This window comes from Phasianus colchicus, chromosome 1 (genome assembly GCF_987193195.1).
Source record: "Phasianus colchicus chromosome 1, bPhaCol1.hap1.1, whole genome shotgun sequence".
NCBI lineage: Eukaryota > Metazoa > Chordata > Aves > Galliformes > Phasianidae > Phasianus > Phasianus colchicus.
In genome coordinates this window covers 25,364,612-25,378,246 of record NC_143436.1, presented here as the reverse complement: position 1 = coordinate 25,378,246, position 13,635 = coordinate 25,364,612, and the positions used below count along the sequence as shown (strand labels likewise).

The 13,635-nt window shown below is 37.0% G+C and overlaps 1 protein-coding gene across 6 annotated transcripts in view; it reads right to left on the bottom strand.

Annotated features, from left to right (window-relative positions):
- ASZ1 (ankyrin repeat, SAM and basic leucine zipper domain containing 1) overlaps positions 1-13,635 on the bottom strand; it is a 40,351-nt gene that overhangs the window by 6,308 nt on the left and 20,408 nt on the right. For all 6 annotated transcript variants that reach the window (XM_090137261.1, XM_031615389.2, XM_090137244.1 and 3 more), the window contains exons 7-10: positions 12,261-12,373; positions 8,951-9,026; positions 8,564-8,620; positions 4,302-4,414 (exon numbers count right to left, since the gene is read on the bottom strand). In XM_090137261.1, coding sequence (XP_089993387.1) covers positions 4,302-4,414; positions 8,564-8,620; positions 8,951-9,026; positions 12,261-12,373 — 359 coding nt within the window. The remainder of the gene's footprint in view (positions 1-4,301; positions 4,415-8,563; positions 8,621-8,950; positions 9,027-12,260; positions 12,374-13,635) is intronic.

Here is a 13,635-nt window from a genome sequence, read left to right as displayed (position 1 = left end):
GAGGAAAGGATACAGGAACTTAATAGACTAATTTCAATGCTAAGTCTTTAGAGCAAGCTATAAGCCATCCAGGTGAATAACATCAGGACCAATGTAAAAGAGTGCTTCAAGCTGATATTGCCCTATCACAGAACCTCATTACATTTACTGGAGAATCTGTGTAAATGTATTCAAACTGCAATGCTCCTCTTCTCCTTACTGTCATCTGCTATTGAATCCAAATTCAACACACTCACACCCTCTTACCTGCATGCCTCTTCCAATGGCAAAAAGGTCTAAATGCAATGTGCCAAGCACCTAAACTAAGCCACAAACCTGTGTGGTGCAGGTGCCTAAAAAGAGACTGGATTTGGCTCACAGAGTGTTTTCATTCAGCTTTCAACTTTTTCCCATGACAACACATACTCCAATCAAGCAATACTGATCTGCCTACTGGCAAAACATTTACTTCCTAAAACAGCCAAAAACCTAGAGCCTGATATACTGTAGTATCCAGATAACAAGCGAGACTGGAGACTCAACTCTTAAGGAATGATTCTCCATCAGGAAGGGAGAAGTGTGTCAACAAAACCAGAACAAAGTTCTCACAGAGCATTATTCATAGCTAGGACTGCACTGTTTTATAACTTGTTTTAGAATAATTTATTTCCTAAAATTTTCATTTTATATTTGTTGAAAGTATCTTCACTTAAAGCAGCTGTTCCTTTGCTCTAGATCTCAGCTTCCAACACAGAGCCAAACATTCTGTCAGCCCTCTGAACAGTCTACTCTGCTTCTGAACCTCAGCACCAAATTCCTATCTTCTCATTTTTCTTGGTGGAAGATGCAAACACCAAATCCAGCTCCTGCGAATTCATCACCTAATCAGTCTGTATAATAACAGTACAGCAAGTTCAGGCAGAAAAAAATGAAAAAATGTTATGCTTCACGTACACAGTAATCCAGTTTAAAAAAAAAAAAACACCCACAGAAAATGAGGATAATATAAAGCATTTAATAATTTTGAAAACACGTCATGTAAATGTAAATCTCTTCCTACATTATATAAATTAATATGGATTTCAAAAATGAGTTTTTAATGCATCACTGAATTCTGGTGTAAGATGATTGTGAGCAAAGTCTCCACTGCTGCTCAGAATGTCTGTGATCTGCAACACTGCCCAACAACCAAGACCTTACCACTTCAAAGAGAAATATACAGAAGCATCAGCAGGGGTGCTGAAGACTGAAAACCAAGATTGTTCAGAGTTTGATACGAAGAAATGAAAATGAGAAAGCCTGTTATTTTTATAAATGAAATTACTATTTACTTCAGAACAATATAACAACAATTATATTTAAAATCAACACGAAGCAAACTAATCACGTCTACAGATAAGAAAAGTTTATCCCATTTTACTTCAACTGACACACTTATGAAGACTTTCTTCTACTTAGAAAGATAACTTATTAGCAAACTAGAAGCAGTTATGGCACCTTCTGTCTTATCAGAAAAGTTTTTGTTGAGAATAGTTCTAGAATTCCTACAGTAAAGCACTGTAAATATTTTTCCAACATTACGCCTCATACTTCTTTATTATACAAATAGAAATTTCATGAAAATATTTTTTAACAGCTATCTGCTGCAATGACGTGATTTCCATTTGGAAGTATTTGGAAACAAAAATAACATTTTCAAAAAATTAATCACTTTTTAAAAGAATTAATGGCTGTCAAAATATCAGTGGCTAAACACTGTTTATAATCAATCAGTTCAACATTTTCTACTATGTTAGTTTTTTTATGACTTAATGACTGATCTTCCTTCTCACAGAATGACTTTGAACAAATGGCAAGTAAAATCTTTATATAAGAGCAGGTAAACAGAGTATGATTTTAGTGTCAAGGTCAGATTCCTGAAATACATGTCAAGCCATTTTTTAGAAAGCTATGCAGTATTCGCCTGAACTGAAGTGCTGTCATATTTTTTGTACTTAAGTCTTCAATCAGTTACTTTCTGGTTTTGTGATCTATATATGTTTCAAAACTGTGTGGTACTTAGAATTCCATAGGATGATCATGTTACTGGTGTGTAAGACTGTACCTGACATTGTCTGCTTCCACTCCCTGCTTCTCATACACGCCCTGAACTAATTTTTTCTATTATTCCATTTATTTCTCATTTAATCTTTTTTAGCTGTCCTGCTTGAATGTGTAAACTAAATACCACTTGCTACTGGCCAACGTAAAAAAGCATACATTTCTAACATAAAACAATGTGTGAAGCTTGAACTGGACTTCTTAAACTGAAACTAATGATTCCTTGATGAAGAATCAAAATCATTTACCAAAAATGCTTAACTTGGACATAGGAATCCAGATGACCAGTCTACTTTTTCAGCTCAACAGCAAAGCCCCTATTTTAACAAGAAAAGCCCAAGTGCTGCCAGAAAATACGGCTGTTATGATGCTTTGTACCCTCTTGTGCGCCAGAACTTTAGCACTCTGGTCTTGTAGCACACATGCTAGTTTGCACCTTAATTCTCTTCTGGAAGTAAGTATGTACTTGCTTTGGCAGAGAAATCTCAGAGACAAGAAGGCAGAACCAAGGCTCTCCCAGCTCACCTCAATCTTTCAAATGCTTCCCATTTCAAGAGCCTTGTGCGTCCACTCATCGCACAGTTCAAACTTGGTATCAAGGCACAACAATCTAACTCAAAAAGCCTGCAGAGACTTTTTTGTATGAACACAGTAATGGTTACAGAAACAGGCACTGTGCCTGCGTAAGGAGCAATCAGTATATGTAAGAGTGATTAAACAGGTGGAGAATGTAGTAGACAGAATCACGGCATGCGGGCTAAAGCACAGTGTCACTGTGATTCAGCTGCCTCCAGAGGATGGATGGCGACATATACAGAATGCACTTGAACCCTTGAACATTCTTCAGTCCAACTTACAATACAATGTCAAGTTTAGCCTTACAGCCCCCACATAGGGCAGACAGATTTCTCCAGAGTTTTGGAGAAGGAAGAAATAGCTAAGAAAGCTGTCAAGCCACTACTCAAGAGACAAGATGTGGGCTTCAAGCACTTCCCTATACACACATATTAAAGAGGAACTACACTCACTTTTCTAGATAGAAGAAAATTATGTAATGAACAGATCGGATACGAGGAGAAGTTTGTCACAAGTCCTATGCAAAGAAGATGACAATGCTACACACCTGGTGATGGGACTGGGAAGACAGAAAACTAGTACAGAGAGCCTAACTCGTGAGGCAGCTACAGCATGGGGATGGTCAGTATCTCCTAAACAGAGCAGTCTTAACCAAGCTGAACAAAGATAGTACAGTTAACAAAGGCTTCTGAAAGGCAAACCACAGTTCTGTGATGAGGTCCATTTTTAAAGTATCCAAGTGGTCTTACTCTTCAGAAACAATTCCATAGCTCTGGGAGGTAACGTGAAAGAAGATATGAACACAGAATCTAAATCCAAGTCCACAGCTCTCTTCTAGTTAAAACATTCACACAACAAAACAGAAGGATAAGAGGTTTAAGAAATCTTAAGACACCTCTACCCTTACTACAATCTTCATTCTTCTTTTTGAGGTAGATATGGGAACTGCTCTATGAGCACCTATGAGACAGATAAAATTTAATAATACTGTTTCTAGAAAAACAAGGAAAAAAATCCAGAAATCTACATGAATTAGATGGACACAGACAAGTAGTTAATTAATCAGTTGAAAATTAAACTCATACGCAGAAATAATACACACCTCTGCCTCCCACACTTTTTAATTGCATTTTACTCTCATATTTGATAGCAGTACTAACAGTCTGTCTTGTCTAAAGACACAATGGAGAATTATACAGGCCATATTGTTTAGAGTTTGAAAGTGTCAATGATGCTCTTGAAGCATGGGTAAGCAAAGAGAGCAAGCTTATCAGAATAATTAAAGAACAAGTTAATATTGGAGCCAGAAAAGTCACCTGATATAAACACACCTATTGAAACATGTGCACAGCAGTGCAGGTCTGAGATACAGATAAGGAATTCATCACTCAGAGATGACCAAAGTAATGACATAAGATCGCAATATAACTGATAAAAAGATCCCTACAGCAGGAAGCTGTGCTTCTAACTTTCTTTGTACAAAATGCACCTACTATCACTCCCCATGATCTACTAACAGGCATCCTATGAATGTTTATGCATAGGATGAGGTGCCAGAGAATCTAAGCTTCATGCTACAGAAAATACTTCAGTTACCTTAAATAGTTTGCATTCCAGTTTACTTTCCTTGGAAACACAGTTATTACCTCACTTCCAGATTTGCTAATTCAGGAAGGTCTCTGAATCTTGTTTCTTCCACTTGCAGCTCATTAACGGCATCTAGGAGTTTCTGTTGATCTACAGGATTTGTAATACCTATCTAAATTCAAAAAGTAATTTCATATATATGATTTAGTTTTAACATATATTAAACATAAAACAGTTCAGTACTGCTCATTTTATGGGTTTATAATTAAGAGTCAAAAGAAGTTACTTTTAAGTAATCAACGATGTATGTTACTTCCAAAGGAAATTAGAATTAAAAAAAAAAACAAACAAAATAGAAATAGAAAATAAGACAAGAACCAAGTAGGAGCCAAACTGATCTTGCACAGGATACTCAAAAAACTAGGTATTAAAAAACATTAGCAGTAGTTTTTATAAGTACCCCTCATGTTAGGATCTTATGCTTCACTAATTCAGAATCATCTAAACCGTCTTACAGTGAGAAACAACTAATCATCACAACAGTGATACAGAGTTAACAGTTCGCATTATTTTTTTCTGAGCTAAGTTTACATCAAACTGTAAATTAGAGAGTCCAAATTACAAGAAGGTTTTTATGTGCTTTTAGACATATATTTTATTTCTCCCCGTTTGGGGAAACCTGTCTTGCAAAGTATCATATCTCTTTCAAAAACCTTATTTTTTCAAGAGTTTTGTGGTACTATCTAGTATGAACTAATGTTTTCTTACTGTTTAGAAAACAAAGTGAGAACTAATAACAGTCATCTCATGACACAGTAGTAAGCTGATTTATGAGCAAATTTAACTACAATTAGAAAAATCAAATTAACTCTTCCAAGGACAGAGCAGGAGTTACTCCTGAATATTAAATCTAGCCTAAAGCGAGAACTATTATGACTGGAACTGACTTTGATTCATCTTCTCATTCCCTGAACAAGCACATAAGGATACAGCTTTCTGATCAGTGTATCAGACACATGTTCTAATTTGGGTTCCTACAAATAAAAGATAACTACATCGTTCTGTGAGCAGATCAGCTGACTCACACAACACCTTGTAGATATGCCTTGTGAAGAAAGAACTGTCAAAGAAACTGTCACAAAGGCTACCACCAGCACAGTACTTTTTGAATTGAGAAGTACTAAGTGCAGAACTTAAGAAGAAAAGGACCAGTCCAAACTTCTTTCCAAAAGCAGACAATTTTCTTTTCCAGACCACTTATGCTGAACAGGAAAATTTAGCCATAATCTGACCATTCGTGCAATGATGAACTGGAACAAGATATGTGTATGAATGGAACATGAACAGTCTGTGAAGTCCTTCTTCTTCCTTATGGATGAGGAAACTTTTAGGCTAGTAATAATTCAGTTATACTCTTCAGTCTATATAGTGCAACTACTATTTTTTAAGTGGCCGTATGTCTAAGAAAGAAGTGTTGTATATGGATTTATTTGTATCTGTAGAACAGACTACACATAGTCCAGATTTTTATTTTAGGTACGTAGACTTACTTTGTTTTCACTTAAGAATAAAGTAAAATGAAAAAAAAATCGCTAAAAACTTGCGTTAGCAAGCATTAACATTCTCTGTCATCCTTTAGACAGAAATAATAGAAGAAGGTGAGTAACAGATTGCCTCAAGTGAAAGATGGCATGCTTCTCAGATAACATACCAGTGAGGTTATATATGAACTCTTTGTCATGTTGCCCAAATGGTCACTATTTTTTATTCACTTTATTTTCTGCCAAGTATAAAATGTTTTTCTGTGTGTGGGAAGGTGGTCAGAGGAAGGAGAGTCTTGGCACTGTGATATAGAAGTATGCACACTAGATAACTCTCTAATGATGAAGTTAAACTCCTGGCTTATATTTTGATGTGTCAAATTTTCATTACACATTCTCTAATCCAGAAGAGGATGCCAATTTCTTTTCTAATAAGCTAACAGACATGTGAGACAGGGATTTTCTTAGTTCAAAATGCATCAAGTATTCATGCCACTGCCTCATGAGACAAATAGTCAAAAAAACCATGCTTTTCCTCCAGTAAAAAAAAAAAATCCAAGTGTCACAAGAAGAACAAACAGACAAAAACCTCCAAATGTTGTATAGACTTGTCCCAGTATACTGAACAGACATGTCTCAGTATAGAACAGTTTATAACTTGAAGGAATGCAAGGATTTCAGCTTGAAAGAGTCATTGTTTAGGCTCTGTTGTAGAATACAGATAAAGATATTTACAGAGAAAATATCTTCCCGATATAGTTTGGTGGAGGAAAGTGTCTCATGTTAGTGACAGGATTTTTTCTCCAGTTCCTTGGATAAAAAGCAGCATGGTTCAGAGGCATCCATCAGAAGTCATCGTTAATCTCTGCAGTAATAAGATCCAGGCTATTTAAAAGAGTTGGCTGTTAGTGGAAGATCTGCCATCACACCAAAAACTTTCAACTCCGTTATGAGGAAACAGATGAGATTTTTTTCTACCAGCAGTAAGGGGAGAAACTGTTAGCAGAGCTCTAAAACTATAATCAAGAATTGATGATAAGTTATGAAATGGTAATAAGCCAGGTGTGCGATGTTATTTTTTAAATTCTGACTTAGAATATAGTTAGACTTAGTTAGAATTTAGTTTAGATTTAGAATTAGTCTTCAACTATTAATTTACATCCATGCACAAAATATGACTTTTTTTCCAAGCTCTGTTTTCTGCTGTTGCCAAGACATGATGCAAAAAAGAATCCTGCTCCTAGACAAGTTGTCTTCCTGTGCAAGAACAGCCAGTCCAGGCATTATTCCAGACTGTCCTTTGTATTAAGGAGTCCCAAACACATCTAAACACTGAAAGAGAAGTTATCAGTTTGCATGAAAAATATTTTGTCTCATCAGAGAAGCTGAAGTATTTTAAGTAAGGCTCAGCTATTCATTTAAGTCCATAATACTCTCCCCTCCTCCACTGCACCCTGGACAAAACAAAATAAAAATGATTACATCAAAACAGGTGGTGAATTTGAATGTATACTCCATCAGATTTGCAGTTCAGTGCAGACATGAGAGAGAGCAGTCATGAGGAGAAAACCACAAAAATCTCTGAAGAATGAAACCCCTGTAAAGGGGGGCTTTAAAGAATCAAATAAAGCTCACACTGGGATGCTACAATCCACACAGGTGCTGATATGCCTTGTAATATTTATGTCTAAATCAACTCTTAAAAAAAAATATTGATTGACAAAACTCCCTATACATGAACCCTCTGAGAATACAGGTATTTCTGAGCTCTGTCAAAACACTGAAAATACTAACTCAGTTACAAGACAAATCTCCATGCAGGACAGCCTTGCGACATCAGCTCTGAAGGAACACTAATATCTGCAGTTATGTTTTGATTGCTGCTGCTAGAATACATGCCTCCTTGGTACCATGAATGTTTTGGCACTGTTCCAGGGTAAAACAACTGGTTATCCAAACCAGAATAGAGGGGAAAAGAAGCTGACACTTAGGATGTACATACATAGCATGAGTAGCAGGCCTGAAGGAGCTAACTGAACAAGGCCTCTCTGGTAACCTGGACCAGGTACAGACTGCTCAGAAAAATGCTGCAGCCTGAAATACCTATACCGTACCAAGGAGACCTCTATGGTAAAATTTCATTTTGGCCTCTTCCTTCAAGCGAACAAAATCTTTCATTTTCCAGAGCAGTAATTTCAGTGAAGAGTCTACGGAAAAAGCGACCACCCTATTTCTACTACAAACTAAAACTTTATAAAAACATATCAATTTCTCCTGGACAAGGGTGAGATACCGAGCTTCCCAAATGCAGTAGGCTGCAAGAAAGATTTTTTTTTTTAACTTAAAAAAAGAAAAAATGAAAAGAAAAGAAAAAAAGACCACATTTAAAACATACATGGGATTATTTGCTGCTAATCCTAGTATTGATCTGCATTCATGGAAAACACACATCATAAAATGGCAGTAACTAAAATTCAAAATTGAACTATTTCCCACTCACCCCAACTCCCACTTCATTACAGCAAAGAAACAGAGGGAACCTCCACAGTCAGATCTAGGCAAAGATGACCTGAGAATTCACCTCACAGAGTTTAAGGTAGGTCTGTCAGATTACACAAAAAAGTCTGTCTACATTTATACAAAAATTCAAGAATTTGTCAAAGATTTTGAGAACAGGTCTTTAAAGATGACTTCTTATAATGGTTAGATGTTAATAAAGGTAAGATATTAGAACCATTTATGAGGAAGAAGAAAACAATTTTTGAACTTTTTAAACTAACCTGTATCATTTCTTCTTTTTGCATGGTCAGAAGCTGCCATAAGTATACATCTCTGTCCTACACAAATCAAAGGGTTTTCTGTCACCAAAAATAGTTTCAAAAGTAAACAGTGTTGTTTTTTTTTTTTCCCCCCCACTTACACTTTACTTCAGTTTTCATAACCATATATCTATTTAAGAAAAACAACTGTCCTCCAGTTCAGAAATATCATATTGTGACTAATGCTCAAAATCAAAATTAAGCAATCCAGTCCACTGCAGTGGACCTTTACACTTCAAAGGCGAAATTTTACTTAATACGTTTACTTAATATAGAATTTATTTTGGCGTTTATGAAGTTACAGATACGTTTCATGAAATTACAGATAGCAGACACATCATATCTTACCTTCAATAATTCTATTATGTGTTCTAGACCAATACCATGTAAAAACACTTCCATGGCATCTAAAGTTGAACAGGAGCTGTAAATACATTCAATAAAAGTTCAAGATGAAAACAGAAGAAATTAAGAACAAAAATACATCCAAAACAAAATGCTACAGAAGAAATCCCACACTGACAGATCTAAACCTCTACATTTTTACTGATAGTCTCTTCTAAGCATCATAAGTGTAACTTACAAAAATTTTTTAATTGCGTTTTTGGTCTCGTGAGTAGAACTGACCATAAACAGAACTATTATAAATGAAAACCACTAAATAGCAAAACGTTTCAACATTTGAGCAACACAAGAACCTTAAAGTTGCTCACAAAAGCTTGAAAAATCTGGAAGTGGTGTTAAGGAAGATAAACTGTGCATTCTTATCAGCTGATCATCGTATAAACTGGATTCAGCCCAAAACTGTTACTCTACCAGTTCCATTTAAATCAAAAACAGTTATCAAGAAAACAAGAATGCCTATTTTGAAGACAGTGGAGATAAGTCTGGTAAGAAATTCACTGTCAGAAGACTACTGTTCAGAAGGTAGACTAAAGAAACAGTAAAACTCATTTTAAGTTCTGAGTTCAACATCAGGTAAAACATCAGTCTATTCTTCAACCTACCAGAAGATAAAAATATAAGAACAAAGGCCTAAACAATCAGATGAACAATTGTAATGAACAGAAGAAAAAAGTAGATCACATGAAGTGCAAAAAGAACTACTGTAGTTGCTATAACAAACCTTTGCCAAAATGAATTAATGAATAGTTTGCTCTCTTCTTGTAGGCCCGAAAAATCAAAGTTTGCCTTCTTATCCTATCAAAGACTAAATTAAGATTCTACTCTCAAATTGGCAGAAAACAAAGCAAATAATATATATAAAAAAATTATTTGAAAACAGTTCTGAATGCCTAAGAAAACACTTCAGGTTTGCACACTGAGAAATCTTGAAAATTCCAAGGATTTCTGCTATTTCAGTACATTTAACCATTCACAAGGTATAGGCATTCTAAATCACCTAAGGAGGAGTTAATGCAGCTTTCACTTCATAGCAAGGCAATAAATCTTTGAGCATAAGGTATGTTTCAGCAGAAAAATATGAGTTTAAAACTACTGTCTCTACCATGAAGTTGTGCAGAATCATGTTCTCTTACCCTCAACACACAAACATCAACAGCCAGCCTCTGAAGTAAGCAATTCACAGACACGTTCACACAATCTACAACTGATACCCTCATACTGGGGAGAGGGACCGTATGTATGAATGTAAAAGAACTACAGTAATCAAATCTTTTTATTTAAGCATTCAAAGCATATATTTTACAAAGCCTTTGGGAGTCTTTTGGTAACTCAAGATCTCTGGTGCAAGGAAAGGACATTTTTGTTTTCAAGAATCAAAGAAAGAGCTATTCAGCAACTACATGTTTACTTGAAAGCCTCTGAACAAGAGGACTAGCCTAGGAGTTGAAGAAAGTGAATTCCTGACAGATACGTTTTCCTCCTTTTAGAGTCCAGGCATCTGGAGTCAGGACAGTTGTTTCACTAGCATAGCAGAAGTCAGTGACTGAAGCCACCCTCGCTACCTAATGTCTACAGAAGGCTGACACAAACATCTATCACAGTTTATACTCATTTATCATTCGTGGTGGGGCAACATGCTGACACCCAGTACTAGATGATGCATTAGGAAGGAGCAAATGAGAGAGGAAATGGAAGCTGAGAAGATAACTGGCAATGGTTGCGATGAAATCTACAAGGGCCAACGGTAGGAAGGTGGCATCCAACTCAAGGAGCTATGCTGCAAGAAGATCTCATCACAGCCTACAGCTCCCTCACAAGGGGAAGTGGAGGGGCAGGAGCTGATCTCTTTCTGGTGAGGGTAACAGGGCCCGAGGGAACAGCATGAAGCTGTGACAGAAGAGGTTCAGGTTGGATATCAGGAATAGGTTCTTCACCAAGAAGGTGGTCAGGCACTGGAACGGGGTCCCCAGGGAAGCGGTCAAGGCACAGAGCTGCCACAGTTCAAGAAGCACCTGCACAATGCTCTCAGAGATCTGATCTGATTGGTTCTGTGTGGAGCCTGGAGTTGGACTCAATGATCCTTATGGGTCCCTTCCAACTTGAGGATATTGTACCTCTTGACTATCATTGAACAAAAAGAACAAACACATGTATGCGTGTGTTTTCAAAGCTTACCAAGATGACTAAGACACTGATAGAACACCCTCTAGCCAGAATCAGGTTTCAACAGGACAAAATTCATGTGAATAACTGCTGTGTAGGTTTACTTCCTTATTTCACTAGTAATACACAAGAATAGAGAACAACACAGGTAATTGACTTTACCATGCAAAGTCTTCAACCTTCAGCTTCAGAAAGTGCCTCTAAGATGATTGTGGTTGAAGCCCCAGAGGAAAAAAAAATCTGATGTAAACATTATTCTAGCAACAGAATCTGATGAGGTTCTGTCTGAGACTACCTGAAGTGTGAAGTGCTAATTAATGAACTACCATCAGCCTCATGATACAGAATTTGGTATTTCCAGTTCCACATGACTTGGCTGAGCAAGGACACAATATTAAACTGACCAATGAGAACACAACACACAGAGACTATGGGCACTGAAGATTGTTTTCTCAAGGCTATGCAGCTCAAGGAAGAAAATGGGTGGTTTGCTGAGAACTTCTTAGCTGTGACAAAACAGTACCAGACATCTTCAAAGCAGGTACTGAGGTCAGCCACGGGACATCTGCATGCTTCAGAGTTAGAAGCATGTTTATAAAAAGTTCTGGAGCTTAAATGCTGTTCATACTTTACTTGGGTTTTCTTGGATGTATGGCTCTCCTCAAGGCAATGCAAGTATCTGAAAGCACATGGAAAAATGGGGCACAGCTCTTCTTGGTGGCATGAAGATGAGAACAGGCATTCAGTAAAAGTATCTGAAATTGAATATCAAATGAAGATAACCACACAACAAGGAGTATCCAACAGAGGAGCATACAAATTTAACAGCACTGAAACACATGTAAGTGCCATTGAATCCTGCCTCTACTGTACTTTATGCCAAGTGAGAGGAACGGAAGACCTAGAGCATGCTTATAGTTTACAATGCAAAGGAACTATGCAGTCTTGAAAAATGAATATTAATATACTTACTGTGGGTTCTTGGTAGTGCTTCAAATGATACACAATGCATTTTAGTAAAACTTATTATGAACAAATACAGTCTCTCATGAATGCTTATAAACTAAAATTACACTATGAGTTTATTTACCTAACACTGTGGTCAGAGGCAGCTGTTAGAAATCTGTACATAGTCTCTTGCTTCACTGTCCCACGGTATTTCCCTTGCAAGTGATTTACAGACAAAGAGAGTAAACTATATATCTGAAAGAGCCAAAATGAGTTAGTTAACATGCATAAAGAAATACACAGAAGTCAGACTACAAAGAGTTATTTTATGAATTACTACATTGCGGGAACATGAAACATCTGCCGCATCTTTTCTAATTCAACTACAGTAAGGGGTTAAGACTAAACTCTAAGAGTTTATCATCAGGAACATTTCTGAATCAAATGGATTCAAGCACAGTGATGCAAAGCAAGTTTACATGCAACACAGTCATAAAGGAGTTAGCAACTATTATTTCAGAAGCAGCAATACTCCAACAACTATCTTCTGTTGTTTGTAGACAAGAGTACCACATACTCAATGGAGTAAGTTTCCTAAAGAGCTTAATGTATAAAACTATTCCAATACCTCAGTTTCCAATGCGTATGCGGACCCAACATTTAGCAGTTTACATCTGACAATTGAAGTTGACTATATTTGACAGACAAGGATTCTTTCAACTGACTAAACAAGGAAGTCTTCTACCAGATATCACTACACATCAGTGATGAATTCCAGAAACTGCGCTGCCCTTGCTAGTTACTAGAAAATCTAGCAGAGCAAGTAGAATCCTAGTAAAAGTAAAGGAATGGTGAGATCACTTTTCTGAAATTCAGGTGACTAGCCAGCTTTTTGTCTATACACACACAGTGTGGATTGACTCTGGATAGCACACAAGTCCCCACTTAGTTGCTTGTCTATTCTAAAATGGGACAGGGGAGAACTGGAAGAATAAATGTGAGAAAAAGTGTGTTGGTTAAGATAACAGTAATTTAATTAGAAATGTGTACACACACACACACACACTCTCTCTCTCTCTCTCTCTCTCTCTCTCTCTCCCCTAAAAGAAAAGCAATTCAAAGGCAAACACACCATCTCCCAGTTGTAAACTGATGCCCAGCCAGGCTCCAAGAAACAGCTACTTAACAAAAATCCCTCTACTCCTCCCATGTTTTTACTGCTGAGCAAGGCTGTTATATAATAACATGGAATAACCCTTTGGTCACTTCAGTTCAGCTGTCTCAGCTGTGTCCCCTCTCAGACCCTCGCCTACCCTAGCCTGCTTGCTCGCAGGGCTTCCCTGACAAACACAGCAAAGACTTTGTTGTTGCATAAACACTCAGCAACAGCTAAAACACTATTGCATTATCAACACTGGTTTGGTCACAAATCCAAACCAGCACCATATAAGCTGCTAGGAAGAAAACTTTCACCCCAGCCAAACCCAGTACAATATGCAAGGAAATAAATGTTCCCG